Source organism: Haplochromis burtoni, unplaced genomic scaffold (genome assembly GCF_018398535.1).
Source record: "Haplochromis burtoni strain Fernald_Lab_line unplaced genomic scaffold, NCSU_Asbu1 Contig_23, whole genome shotgun sequence".
NCBI lineage: Eukaryota > Metazoa > Chordata > Actinopteri > Cichliformes > Cichlidae > Haplochromis > Haplochromis burtoni.
The window spans coordinates 1,682,724-1,696,209 of NW_024582384.1; the positions used below are offsets into that span (position 1 = coordinate 1,682,724).

The window sequence follows — 13,486 nt, forward strand, 5'->3', positions numbered from 1 at the left end:
CCTTCAAGGAATCTCCTGAATGCTCCTCAGACTGTGCTGGGAGACAGCAAACAGCTACCTGTGCAACTTCTGTAGGGTCCAGTTATCGCCTCATGCTACCAGTAGTGACACTGACCTAGTCAAATGCAAAACTAATGAGAAAACAGACAGAAAAGATAAGGAGGGAAAATATGTCAATATCTCCACCTGTAAACCATTTCTGTGTTGCTGAGTTGTCTCTGGGTTTCCCCTCTAGTGAACTTGTTGTTAATTTTATTATAACCAAAACAGCTGAAGCTGATTAACAACCCCCTCTGCTACTTAACTCACCAGATCAATATCCCAGAAGTTTACTTAGCTGAGTCTACACTCTGGTTAAAAAGTGTTGCTTTACATTTTGTGAACAGTAAACATGTACATGAGACTTGTGACCACAAAGCCTCCAGCCTCACATAAACAACAGCCGAAAGGAAAGCTATCTATGCTATATGTTGTGCTAGGAATTTCATCATGAAATGTAGCTCATTTTTTCTTGATGTGTCATTCACTCTCCCATAAATTTGAGGGACATGTATGCGAGACTCATGGTCAAAAACAAAAATTTAATTTTACCACGGTCAAGAGAAGGAGCATAGCGAAATAAAATTTGAAAAGACATTTTGTTAATATGTAGCCCTTTTGACGTTCACTTGAGTTACACAAGCTAGAAAGAGTATATTACTTGTGATGCAGGCAGTAGAAGAAACTTTCACCATCACTTAACCTTGGCAGCCTAAGGTGAAAAATGAAAACTGGAAAAAATAACTAAATATATGTCTTCAGCTACATGATGGCCTGTCTGTCAACATGAACCATAAGGCTAAATTTAAGTCTGTTAGCAAAAGCAGAGCCATTTTTTAATCATTTTTTTTATCTAAGACAATGAATGATGCAGAAGGGCTGGACAGAAAAAGCAAATAGCATAAAGGATGGCACAGAAATAAATGGGCAGAGTAGAAAAGGAAGATGAATTTCACACTGAAGATGCTCCTGAAAAAAAGAAAGTGCTGTTTCTGTGTTTTTCCCACATTTTAAACACCGTCGTGTTCTGTCTGATCAACACATTATAATGCAGAAAGAACACATATCGTATTACATTAGAATGCATGAATGGAATCTGCATTAGCAAAGGCTTTTTCCACAAATCTTTTTTTGATTTTTGTAGTCTCTCTGTTTCTTTACAAAAACCTGAGATAATCTGTGCAGCATCAATATAGATTGATTTCTGAGTTGTTGCTCATTTGTAGCGCACCATGGCATTGAAAAAGCAGAATGGGAAGTAGTCGGTCGTGAGGAGGATGAAGACAGAGAAGAGGAGAAGCAAAAAGGGAAAAGGCGAGGTGGGATTTTAAATGTGAAATAATCACTCAGTGATTCATCTCTGGTCAGACAAATTTATCGTGATGAGATTAACAGGGGACAATGTCCTGAATTTATAAAAACTTTATAAAAAGCCAGCATGGAAGATACCCCGTGAAATGTAATGACTTTATTCATTTGAGCTCCCTAACAGATTTCATTATCTACATATGAAAATAAAATTATGTGCAATGTTTCATTCGGTCCCTGTCTGGACACAAGATTTGCTAAATATGTCGCAATGTTGTGGATTTTATTCTCTGCCTCTAGTAACTGAAACAGGGTTGTCACCAATTTTCTGCATAGCTTTAAATTTGTTAATACAATATTTACCATAAGTTTACCCAGTTATCTGTTAAAATTTCTATATTAATGTGTATGAAATCACCCTTGTCCTTTCTTTACTTTGGACCACCAAAGTCTCACCACAGTCTCACTGCAGCACTGTGGTGGGATTAGTGGCTTGTCTTTAGCCTCTGGTATAATGCGAATTTGAATATGATCATTTATTGTGTAACTGTTGTGCACATTTATTTATAATTAATTGGCAGTGTTTCAGGACCAGATATTAATCTTAAAAGCTAAAAATATGCTTTTAAAAAAAGAACTAAAAGATGATTACCTAAAATGAAAGTTTTTTTAATTTCAAGTTATTAAACAATAAGGAAATATGCTTGATATATACTGAATATATCCAGTCAATTGCATTTATGTTGGACCAATTCCACAAGATTTTACATTTTGCATTGTACTTATGCAACAAAATTACATGTAAAAGTCAGCTATACCAAGCTGAAGCCAAGTGTGGCATACCTGTACTTTCTTTACTGCATATAAATGCTTGTAAAATCTGCGGTCTGACCAGTGAAGAAACACTGCACTAGTTAAAGATTTTGTTAGCTTTATAGAGCAAAGCAATCCCCTTTTTTAAGGTAGGATCTAGTGGGAATCCCTGCCACCTCCTCCAATAAGCACCTCTATAGTACTGACACTGACCTTTAGGGTATACTAGCTCCTGCTGTGTGAAGCTATGGTGCTGTAGATGGCTATAGCACAGTGAATGATCTGGAGCTGACTTTTGAAGAGAGATTGCTTCATCCCTCAAGGGCTGCTGAAACTTTTGATCTCAGGAGAGCCCCAGGCCAAACAGTTGTTTGGGATCATATACGATGATTTCAAAGGTAAGAGACCAACACAAACACAAGGTCTGAAGAACAAGACAGAAAATCTGAGCTTAATTAAATCCTGTGGATTTTGGGTCAGTGAATTGTAAAGTGTTTCTTTGTCATTTCACTAAACTGTTGATGATGCTTTTCAAGTAGAAAACCTGTGGAAGAATTCCCTCCTTTGTATTTTGTCTGGGTTTGTTTTTTTTTCATTTCACTCATTCTTTCTCTATGCATCTCCTTCGTGGTTGTGTTTATGTGCATGATCAAGGTAAGAATTTGGATTTAAATGCACCATTATTCCACCAATCTTGAAGCTTCTCTGATGCAGGTTGTTTCCTCTCAGTCTTGCAATATAACTGTCGTTTAATGTTAACGGTTCACAATTGATAAATACCTATAAAGCAGCATCTTGACTCATAACGTTCATTTGTGGAACAATGTCCCATTGCCTCTCTAGTCTGTGGAGTAATTGGCCATTTATATTTAATTAGGCAGTTCTTCCTCCCACTGCTAGCATGGTTCCCTCAGTGCTGAGAGAGGCACTTTACTGTGCTCCTCTCGCTGGCTTCCTTTAAACCAGCTCATTAATATTTCAGCTGGCATCATCAACCAAACAATAATAAAATAATAATGTGACGGCTGATTAAACAGCTAAACTCCGACTTTTTAATGTGCATTTAAATGTGTATTTGCATAAACATGCCTGGTAAACGCCTCTTTAGAGGACAGTGATGCCTTGCAGCACACCACTGCAGCCAACTTCTAAAGCTTAATAAAACCTTAATTAGGTTCGAGTCTCAGCCAAGATAATCGTAAAGAGACTGTCGAGCAACCTCTCCTCTCTTACACCCTTCTGCACAACACAGATCCTACACTAGGTTATAACCGGCTTTTTTTTTTTCTCTCTCTCTGTGGAAAAATTATCCAGAGATCTTAAACCATTCTCCACATTATCACTTTTTTTCTTCGTTTTGGTTTTAGGGTGCAAAACTTGTAACAAGTCTTAACTTATCAAGTGTACAAGCAAAGGGAGTAAAAACCTGAAATCAAATCCGCTCGAATAATTCATGAATTACAAAGAGAAATTTTAATTAAGATCTCTGATTACGCAGCACTTTATAAAAGGGAATTTAAAACAGTGTGAATGGAAAAACCAACAGTGAAAAGAGGAGGAAGCTGGGCTGGAGTGTAGGACCAAAAATACTCACAACATTTTTTGTTATATTGATTTATATTTACAATATAGAATAATGAAGGAGGAAACGGCATCTGCACATTTATGCACAGCTTGTCCTGGTGTCCACATTGATATAAACATATGACTTTTTAAGAAGAACAATTAGAAAAATTACACAAATTCAAAACCAAAAAACTTAACTCGAAGTTTAATTAAGAGATCTGAAATCTGTAGACAGCACCTTTCTGCTGGTAGTGCAGGTAGGTAACTTGCACACCTGTGAGGACACAGTTATTGCTGAACAACATAAAAGCTTTGTTGCCAGCCAGACATTTTGCAAGGTCCTGATTATTTAAATAAAGAAAGAAGTTGTCAACTACCTGATTACTACAGTGTTGAGTAATGCAGTAATGTAACAAGTTACTGTACATAATTCAGTGATTGTTGTACATTATGTTGTTACTCAGGTTGTAAAGGTTCTTAAGTTATCTGCACGCCGGGAACATGGAAAGACAAAAAAAAACAAAAGCACAAACAAACTTGTGTTTTGTTCCCAATTTCTGTTCACATGCAGGAGGAGGAAATTTGGCATTGAGGTGTGTAACTTTTGAGCATTGGAGAGATCAGCATTACTTTTATAATTACTGCTGAAGTGCAAACTGCATGCAGGATAGAAACAGATGGAATATGCTGAGAAGTATCAGACAGGGTCCTAATGCAAAGCTGGCAAAAAACTCAGATTGATGTTAAAGTTGAGTGCATTTTGACCCGAGCCCAGCAGCCAGACCCTGAACCTTAACAAGCAACAAAGACAGTGATGAGCAGTCAGGCTTTTAGCGTTATTGCCTCCATTTCTACAGTAGACTCACCATGGCAATCATTTTAAGGTCTCTTTGTGCCAGTTTTCATCTTTGCTTTGTCTTTTTGTCTTGTGCTTGTACATAAACACTAAAAGAAAGGTCTTATATGTGTCCTCAGTAGTTACCTGGTAATTACAGTGACAGTATGTTTCAAGTCCTTTACTGGGTAACAGCAAAAGTACTGTAACGAGTAGTTCCCCACAACCACTTGCTAACGAGTAGTTAGCAAGTGGTTGTGGGACTGTTGTTGCAAAGTAAAACTGGCTACAAAGAGCTACATGGTGCTGCACTGAAAACCTTGCAACTCCTCTGCAAACACTCAACAATTACTCACTTGCACATTATTAAGTTTTGCTCCTGCCCGAGTGTGCCCCCCCCCCATACACACACACACACACACATAAAGCATATTAAGGATTGTACATTAACATAAGACTGTTGTCGAAACCATACTGAAATTCACCAGAGAAACACAAACACACACACATATAAAGAGAGAGAGAGTATGCATAGTATGCAAACAGCCATAATTCGTCATAATTCGACAGGACAAATCAACAATTGACACTGACTAATTAATATTAAAATCCGTAACATAATATATTGTTTGGAGTTTAGTCTGTTACTGTTACTATTTTTACCATTTCTTTTTGGAGCAACTGTAACCCACGTTATTTCCTTAGGGATTAATAAAGTATTCTGATTCTGATTGTTTCAGGATGACCTGCCATTATCCAGTGACACATCTGCTTACCTGTATCTTAAACTCATTTCTCCTCCTCTTCTTTTCTATTTTTTCTAAACTGAGCACCTGATGGCTTTGAACTTTTCTTGTCCATCTTCCATTGATTTTCATTTTGCATTCCAGTATGAACACAAATCCCCCAACCCGAGGTCACCACAACATAACCTAACACACCTACACCTTAGTTCACAGATTCGCTTTGTCAAGGGTTTATTTCTGGGATTTCACACAACCCAGGATTCAAATCATGAATACATAATGGGCTTGGATTTACAGCATTATGAATGAAATGTGCTCTATTTGGAAGCAGCTGCCCCCCTCCCCTTTCGACGGCTTGTGTGTGAGACTTTAAATCATCAAACTGTAAATTATAAATTTTAAATTGTTATTGATCCCTTTACCTCCTAAAGTGTATATTTATTTTCTTACTGTTCTTATATTTATTGTTTGTTCACTTGCACTGCTGTAACTGACGCCTCGTCGTCTTGTCTCTCTATATCCAATCCAATCCAATTTTATCTATAAAGCACCTTAAAATACCCAGCACAGGAACAAAGTGCTGTACAGAAAATAAGTTAAAACAATAGAAAAACAGAAAACACCAAAATAAATAAATAAAACACATAAAACATAAAATAAAAACAGCCCAATATTAAAACAACAACAAGATAAAACAATATATACTGGACTGTATGTAGCGGAGATGACAATCAAGTTTACTTTGACTTCAGCAGCAAGCAGGCGCACCGAGGGCTCTCGCGCTCACTTTTTGCGTATAGAATTTTGAAAAAACATCGGTGCAAATTATGAAGCTGTATCATAATATTGTTGGTTATTAGATGCTGCTCCAGCTAGCCAGAGAATCCTCTCCTGCCTGCGCCGCAAGCAGCAGGCGCACCTCGCAAACAAAGGGCACCCTTACTCCCAGCAAATGGGCGATAGAAAACCGATCGGTGCTTATGCCATTCCCAATATGCGCTGGTTGATGTCGGGGCAGCATGAGTACGAGCAATTTTTTATTTTTATTTTTTTTGCCGATGCCCGTGATGCCGCCCCGGGCAACCGCCCGTGTCGCCCAAATCAAAAACCGCTACTGCTTGGGACCAGTCGGCATCTTACATTCAAACAGTGGGTGACTGTAGCAAGATGCTAGCAACCAAAGTAATCAAAATGAGGTTGAACTTGTCCAGAAAGAAAGTGTGTGACTGAGGCATAAGACAGCGGCAAACTAAAGCTTTTATATACTCCAACAATATGGCTTTGAAAAGTTCAGGCGCTAAACTGGCCTGTCTTCAGTCCAAACCCTTCACTCATTAAAACAAAAAAATAATAATAATAATATGCATGTTATAAAGGAAGCCCTGAACTGCTGAGCAGCTGAATTCGGTATCAATTTGCATCGTCAACATTTTGATCCACCGAGTTCCTAAACTGAGTTTTGTTGATAGAAGACCTGATGCAACATGGGGCAAACCTGACCTTGGTGGGAATTTACACATCGCTGCGTTAAAATTAAAAAAAAAATCATCACATTTTAAAAATAAAGAAACAAAGTTTACTGTTCCTATAACGACTTTTTGGTATTTTACACATGCTCCAATAGTTATTCAGATTGACTCCTTGCCGAGGCGTGAACAAAGGCCAGTTTTCCATCAGCCTAACCAGGGTCAGACCATTTTCATATTGTCAAGCGCAGTCTCCAAACACTCACTGTACCACTCACCTCAAACTAATTCCCTTAGTTACTATTCTACAGCTTATAATCTGCTCATTCTGTAACACAATTAAATTCCCAGAGACAATTACCATGCTTGTATTCACACAGCTGCACACATAGCCACAAACACGTGCACACTCACACACACACCCATAGCCAGGATAGTGCAATTCCCATCAGTAATCAGTGCAGCGCAGTGAAGCAGACTCAGCAAACCTGTGAGTGTAGTAATGGAGAGGGAGTGGTCTGTCTTTATTGAACCAATATAGAGTGAGAAAGGAAAGCCATAAAACACACACGGCATCATTTGTTTCTCCACTGACATCTAAAAGTAAAACTTTCAGACATTTTATATAAGCTCAGCTCATTTATCATTTCCTTGTGTCACCCAAAAACACCTCCAAGACTGCAACACCCCCCACCCTCTATCCCATTTCATTCATGAATCTTTTTTTTTCCTACACCTGAGAAGAAATTTGAAATCCGCCACTTTTTCTTTCAGACTGCGAGTGCTACGGCCACTCCAATCGCTGCAGCTACATCGACTACCTGAACATCGTCACATGCGTCAGCTGCAAGCACAACACCAGGGGCCAGAACTGCCAACACTGCAGACTGGGATTCTACCGCAACGCCTCTGCCGAACTGGATGATGAGAGCGTCTGCATCGGTGAGTCTGCTGGGAAACGGGGAGAATATGTGGAGGGGGGGTGGGCGCATCGGTACGACAGCAGTGGATGTATGTGTGTGTGTGTGTGTGTGTGTGTGACTGACAGTGAAACAGGTAAGAAGATCCATTAGGCGTGTTTAAATTTTCAAACAACAAGATGATGCATCTTAAGTTAAAAACAAAGTTACCAACACTTGGTGGTGTAGCAGTGAAATTTTAATGCGTAGTGTTTAATGCAAATGTTTTTTCAGCGGCACTTTTATAAAACATATTTGCCTATGTTTGCTTTGAATTTAGATAGGGCACGATAATTACGGGATTATAGTGCTGTCAGATTCAAGCCGTGTGCGTTTACATCCATATCAGAGAAAAAGTGAAGAAATAGCCTTGTTTTAGACACTTATTCTCAAACTGCAGGGAACATACAGTTCTAACAAAATCTTAAAGCCACTCTAATTGATAGGAACAAACAAAGCAAAGGATGATACGACTACTTGTGATGAAATCTCTGCTTGTTTCAGGGCTTTCTTGCCTTTCAGCGCAGTCTTAAGTAAGTGGAACAGTATACACAGGTGACTGATGTGGCCACTCAAGAAGTTTTTATTGCTTGGAAATCAAAGCTTTGTGAGTTTCTAAGGGCTTTTTCGCTACTATCTTAAAGCTTGGCGGACTACAGTTTGAATAAAAGAAGTCAGACACTGTTCAGCCAGTACTAATGCGAACACCCTCAGGCATCCTTTGAGCTAGAAGCCAACTCTTTAAACTCATATCATGTCTTCTGTTCTACCATACAAAGCCAAAACAATGAAGAACAGAAACTGTGGGATTATTTTATAACTGTACTGTAAAAAAAGAATACTTTTGTATTGTTATTTGCAGTGATATGCATGATAATGTGTGTTTGTTTTAAAGTCAGTCACATTAAGGGCACGTCCTGATAAGAGGTCACTCTGTTTGCATAGCTGTGGAGCGGAAAATCTGGTGTTGATTTGGATCCATCTCTAGGTGGACTGCAGGGGGTTGGAGGGTAAACTCACTGCGGTCAGGGCACACACAGGGCCAGGCCTTGGAGTCAGCACAAATAAGGTCCCATTAGCTTATCTGCCAGCACACTGGCACACCAAGTGTGGCAACAGAAATCAGTTCAAACTAGCATCTCTAGAGCAAGAAGCCAAACACTGTAAAATACAAATGTGTTTGCACTCAGTCTCCCCACACACATTCACAGATAAAAGCTCCCATACGTCAACCAATACTGATGCACATGACCCACAAACACAGGAATGCCAACCACAGCGCTGTGGTTGTCTTAATCTCAGACTTTTTCCCACTTCTATTAATTTTTAATGCTAAATTTTATAATAAATTACTAAAGGCGATCTCGGGTTTTCTCAAAAGACAAGCTATTGACTTACATCAAATTATGATAGAATCATCAGTTCATCATCAACTCACTGACAAATGTATCCTAAATACGCAGCTCTGCAGTTTGTGAACCTTTTATCTGCTGCCAGCTGTCACTGATCTCAATATTATTCAAGGATATATGGATTTGGAATCCTAATGACTAGTGGAAATAAAGCAATTTATTAAGAAAAAATAGTATTATGTTTAGTCTATACATATTAATATAGGGCGCCTGTGCACTGACTGACAGCTCTCACATCAGCTCAAGTGAAATGCACTAAATAGACAAATGAACTGAGAGTGTTTTAACCAAACTACAGCAGGCAGGGGAGACTTCACAGCACACTGTGTATATGGAGTATTTTTGTGACTTTGCAGCTGTTTCTCCAGCACAGGCAGTTTGTAACCCAATTTAAAAACTACCTGATAATGGCATTGGGATCCATCCATCTTCTTCGGTTCATCTAATTCAGGGTCATAACTGGACTGGAGCCCAGCTGTCATAGGGCAAGAGGTGGGCTACACCCCGGACAGATTGCCAGTCTATCCCACAGAGGGAGAGAGACACAACAGCTATAGGCAATTTACAATTACCAGTTAACTTAATGTGCATGTCTTTGAACTATGGGAAGAAGCTGGATCACAGCCTGTAGATTCGAACCCAGGACCTTTTAGCTATGAGGCAGTGGTGCTAACCACCACACTACCATGCTCCCTGCGTTAAAAACTCACACTTTAAGAAGGCTTCTAAAGTTGTTGAAAAATGCTTACCTGCAAGGGTCTTGTGCCATCCTTCAGTTCTTGATATTTTGCTTTCAAGGAGCCAGACATTCTTGTATTTCTTAAAGGTGTCTTCAGCACTAGTTCTCCAGGTTTTCTCACCCATTCAAGCATTTAAAAAGTTACCTAATTCAAGGGAAGAACCAGTGTAGTGTCTACACACAAAAGTTAGCAAAGAACCAAAAGAAACCATTTTAAATTGTATGTTTAGGCACTTTGTTACTAGCAGCCTGTCACAAAACCCCATCATTTGCTCCCATTACTTTAGTTAAATCTACAAATAATGCCAAAAATAATTTTTAAAAAAATATGCAAATAGATGAACACTTGGCATTTTTCAGCATGGTATGCAGTGTGTCTTTAAAAAGAATTGAGGAAACTGGACAAGTGGAGGCTAGAAGTAGAAGTGCCAGGCCTAAAAAAACGATCTATAACAGATGAACAATATCTGAAAATCTTGTCTCTAACAAGTGGGGGGTGGGGATCCAGTAAAGACCTGACGCAGGACCTGAGAGCTACATCTGGCCCCTCAGTTCATCCATCTACTGTTCAATGAAGCCTCATCAGAAATGGTCTCAGTGGAAGCTGTTAAGAAGCCATTCTTAAGGAAGAGAAACAGGGAGAAAAAGCTGAGGCATGTGTAATTACACAAGAACCATTGAGAGGAGAGAAGAGAGGTGTAACAGTGAGTGTCTACAGCAACCTGCGAAACACAGTGGAGGACCTGTCCTGGTTTCAGGCTGCTTTTCAGCCAGTGATGTTGAGGGTCTTGTCAAAATTGCTGGAATTATGAACACAAAAAAAGTACAGCGAACATCCAAAGGAGAGCTTTGAATGTCCTTCAAGAAGCCTGGAGAACTATTCCTGAAGACTACTACTAAGAAAGTACAGGAAAGCTGCCTGAGAGAGCTCAGGCTATTTAGAGAGTAAAGGCGGTTGTACCAAATGTTGACATTTAGTCTCATTAGAATCGTACAAACTCTGTTTTTTCCTTCTATACTCATAATTATATACTGTGCATGTTAGCGTATGCATTGAATTTGGAGACAAATCAGAAAAGTCTTTGCAAAGACAGGTATTGTTCATTCTGCCACATGTCAGTGAATTTGCTGAAAAACTCTATAACCTCTAGACCTTGAAAAATTTGTGCTCTGCTGTTTTAGAATAAATGTTACCTGTGAGATGCCTTTGAAATCATAACAGTTTGGTAGCCCAGACAGGACTACATTGATCACATAATCATGGAGTTTTGCATGAAAAAAGAAAGTAAAGAAAAAACTACACTGAATGTTCAACAAGGTGATACACTGCAGGCTAAACACTAATATATTTCTGGCTGAAAAATTGCCTCAAATTCAGCCCTGAATGTCTTCAACGCTTGGACGCCTTTAGAGAAACTGCAGCTCACATGCACAGAACCAGAGCTCTGAAGATGTTGAACATCAAACACAACTCAGTGGTCTGAATACAAATGTGTAGATTTTGAGCCAAACTCATTTCAAGTCTAGATTAACCCCGCCCCCACCCAAAAAGCAGAAAAAAAAATGAAATGAGACAAGCATTTATAACTGACTCGTTCTGTTCTTCTTCTCCACCCTTCTCTTCTTCCAGAGTGCAACTGCAACCAGATGGGCTCTGTTCATGACCGGTGTAACGGCACAGGTTTCTGTCAGTGTAAAGACGGGGCCACGGGGGCCAAATGTGACGACTGTCTGCCAGGATACTACTGGAAGCAAGGCTGTTACCGTGAGTATGGGGATACTGACTTTTGGTAGTTTAAACAAATTTCGAGTTGAGGAAACGTTGCAGTCTTTCCAGGGCCTTTGCAAGTGCACCATCCATTTAGCTCGTGCAGCTCTGGATGTTGTCCGTTCTCACAGAGGAATAGATCACGTAGCTCATTAGTGACATCAGCCTCTTATTTAATTGATGACCCTGTCGCACCTTAACCCTATTATGGGGAAACGCCTTCGTTATGCCATCTACCATCAAGCCATTGGTCTCAGTCTCAAGTAGACCCAACTACCCACACACACACACAGGTGCACACACACACACACACACACACACACAAATGCATCTGTCTGTGAGTTTTTTATTACAATATGGAACATGCTGCACTAAAAGGCCGTGCAGTTTGTTTTAGCCGTGACATCTTACTCCAGATACTCCCAGGCAACAGAACCAATTATCTTTGGTGTAGTAAAAAAATGTTAGCACATGTAATTACTTCTTGTCACGGAAGCTGGATCCCGTTTCCCCTCAGAACATTTTTAGGTCAAGTATGTTATGTGGTACAGTTACCCAAGTACCTATGGTTCCCGACGATGCTCATTCTTCCAAAAGACTCCTGAACAAATAAAACACATGTTGTGTATTTTCTGCTGGATTTGATACAGTGATTCTGACCTCACCCTGAAAAAGTGCATGCTCAAGAAAAACAGTCAAAGAAAAGGGCTGCAATAACGAAAGAAAAAAAAAAAGACAGGTGTTACCTGTTGTAGTCCCCGAGGCAAAGACTGGAGAATTTATCTCGGCTCTTTCCTTCCTGCTCTTTCTTTTCTACTTTGTTCTTTCTGCCCTGGATTCCTCTCCTCCTCCCCGTTTCTGTTTCCTATCATGTTTTGTCTAACATTGCCCCTTCTATCATCCCCCACCTGTCTCCCTCTTTGGCATACATCTTTCCTTCGTCTTTGTGCTCTTTACTCCCCCACTATCCTTTTACCACCTGTCATTCTGTCACTTCCCCGCATGCTCTTTATTCACAACTCGTCTCTCCCGTTCACCTTACCTCTGCAAATCCTTCACCCTCCATCCTCTACGCCACTTCCTCCCTATGCTGCACTTTCTATTCTCACCTTTCTTTTCTTTTCTGCAGCTAACGTTTGTGACGAGGAAATGCTCCTGTGCCAGAACGGAGGAACGTGCTACCAGAACCTGAAGTGCATCTGTCCTCCAGAGTTCAAGGGGGTACTGTGCCAACATTCGCGCTGTGAGGCGGGCAAGGACTGCAGCGGCGCTTCTTTGCCGCACCCTTCCACGGCCACCCTGCTGCTCGGCACTCTGCTAACCTACCTGCTGGCCACATTAACGCCCCATTGAGCCACGAAAATCCTCCCCACCCCCCAACTCCGCCCACCCCCCTGCCTCACACCTAAAACATGTGTATATGAGCGTATTTGTGAGGCGACGGGTGACCCAAAATGGGAAGGGGTCGTCCCTGTAATGGACCCAACACTGCAGCACTCTTAAAAGCGCACACGCTCACCGATCACTACTCGACTCCCGTTCCCATTTCAAACACACATGCGCACTTCACAGGACTGTAATGGCACTGGGTGTACACTCAGGTGTGCGAAGGACAAACAGAGAATAAATATGAGCAACCTCACAGAAAAAAGATGCAGGGGGGGAAGAAAAATCATACCAACCACTGTTCCCTTTATTCCTAAGCTGGAGCAATGTGCATCAAACCAAAAAGCATAGACAAAAACTTAATCACCACTGTTTCACATCAAAGGGAATGGCTGTTGTAATCACAAGACTTTTCTTTTCTTTTTTTAAATTTCTTCTCTTTCTCGGTT

At 40.2% G+C, this 13,486-nt stretch overlaps 1 protein-coding gene across 6 annotated transcripts in view; it reads left to right on the plus strand.

Moving 5' to 3' along the window:
• LOC102288937 (sarcoplasmic reticulum histidine-rich calcium-binding protein) overlaps window positions 1–13,486 on the plus strand; it is a gene marked incomplete at its 3' end in the record, with an annotated part of 74,920 nt that extends 61,434 nt beyond the window's left edge. For all 6 annotated transcript variants that reach the window (XM_042218780.1, XM_042218779.1, XM_042218783.1 and 3 more), the window contains 5 exon segments: window positions 1,266–1,358; window positions 2,484–2,558; window positions 7,548–7,715; window positions 11,514–11,648; window positions 12,781–13,486. In XM_042218780.1, coding sequence (XP_042074714.1) covers window positions 1,266–1,358; window positions 2,484–2,558; window positions 7,548–7,715; window positions 11,514–11,648; window positions 12,781–13,004 — 695 coding nt within the window.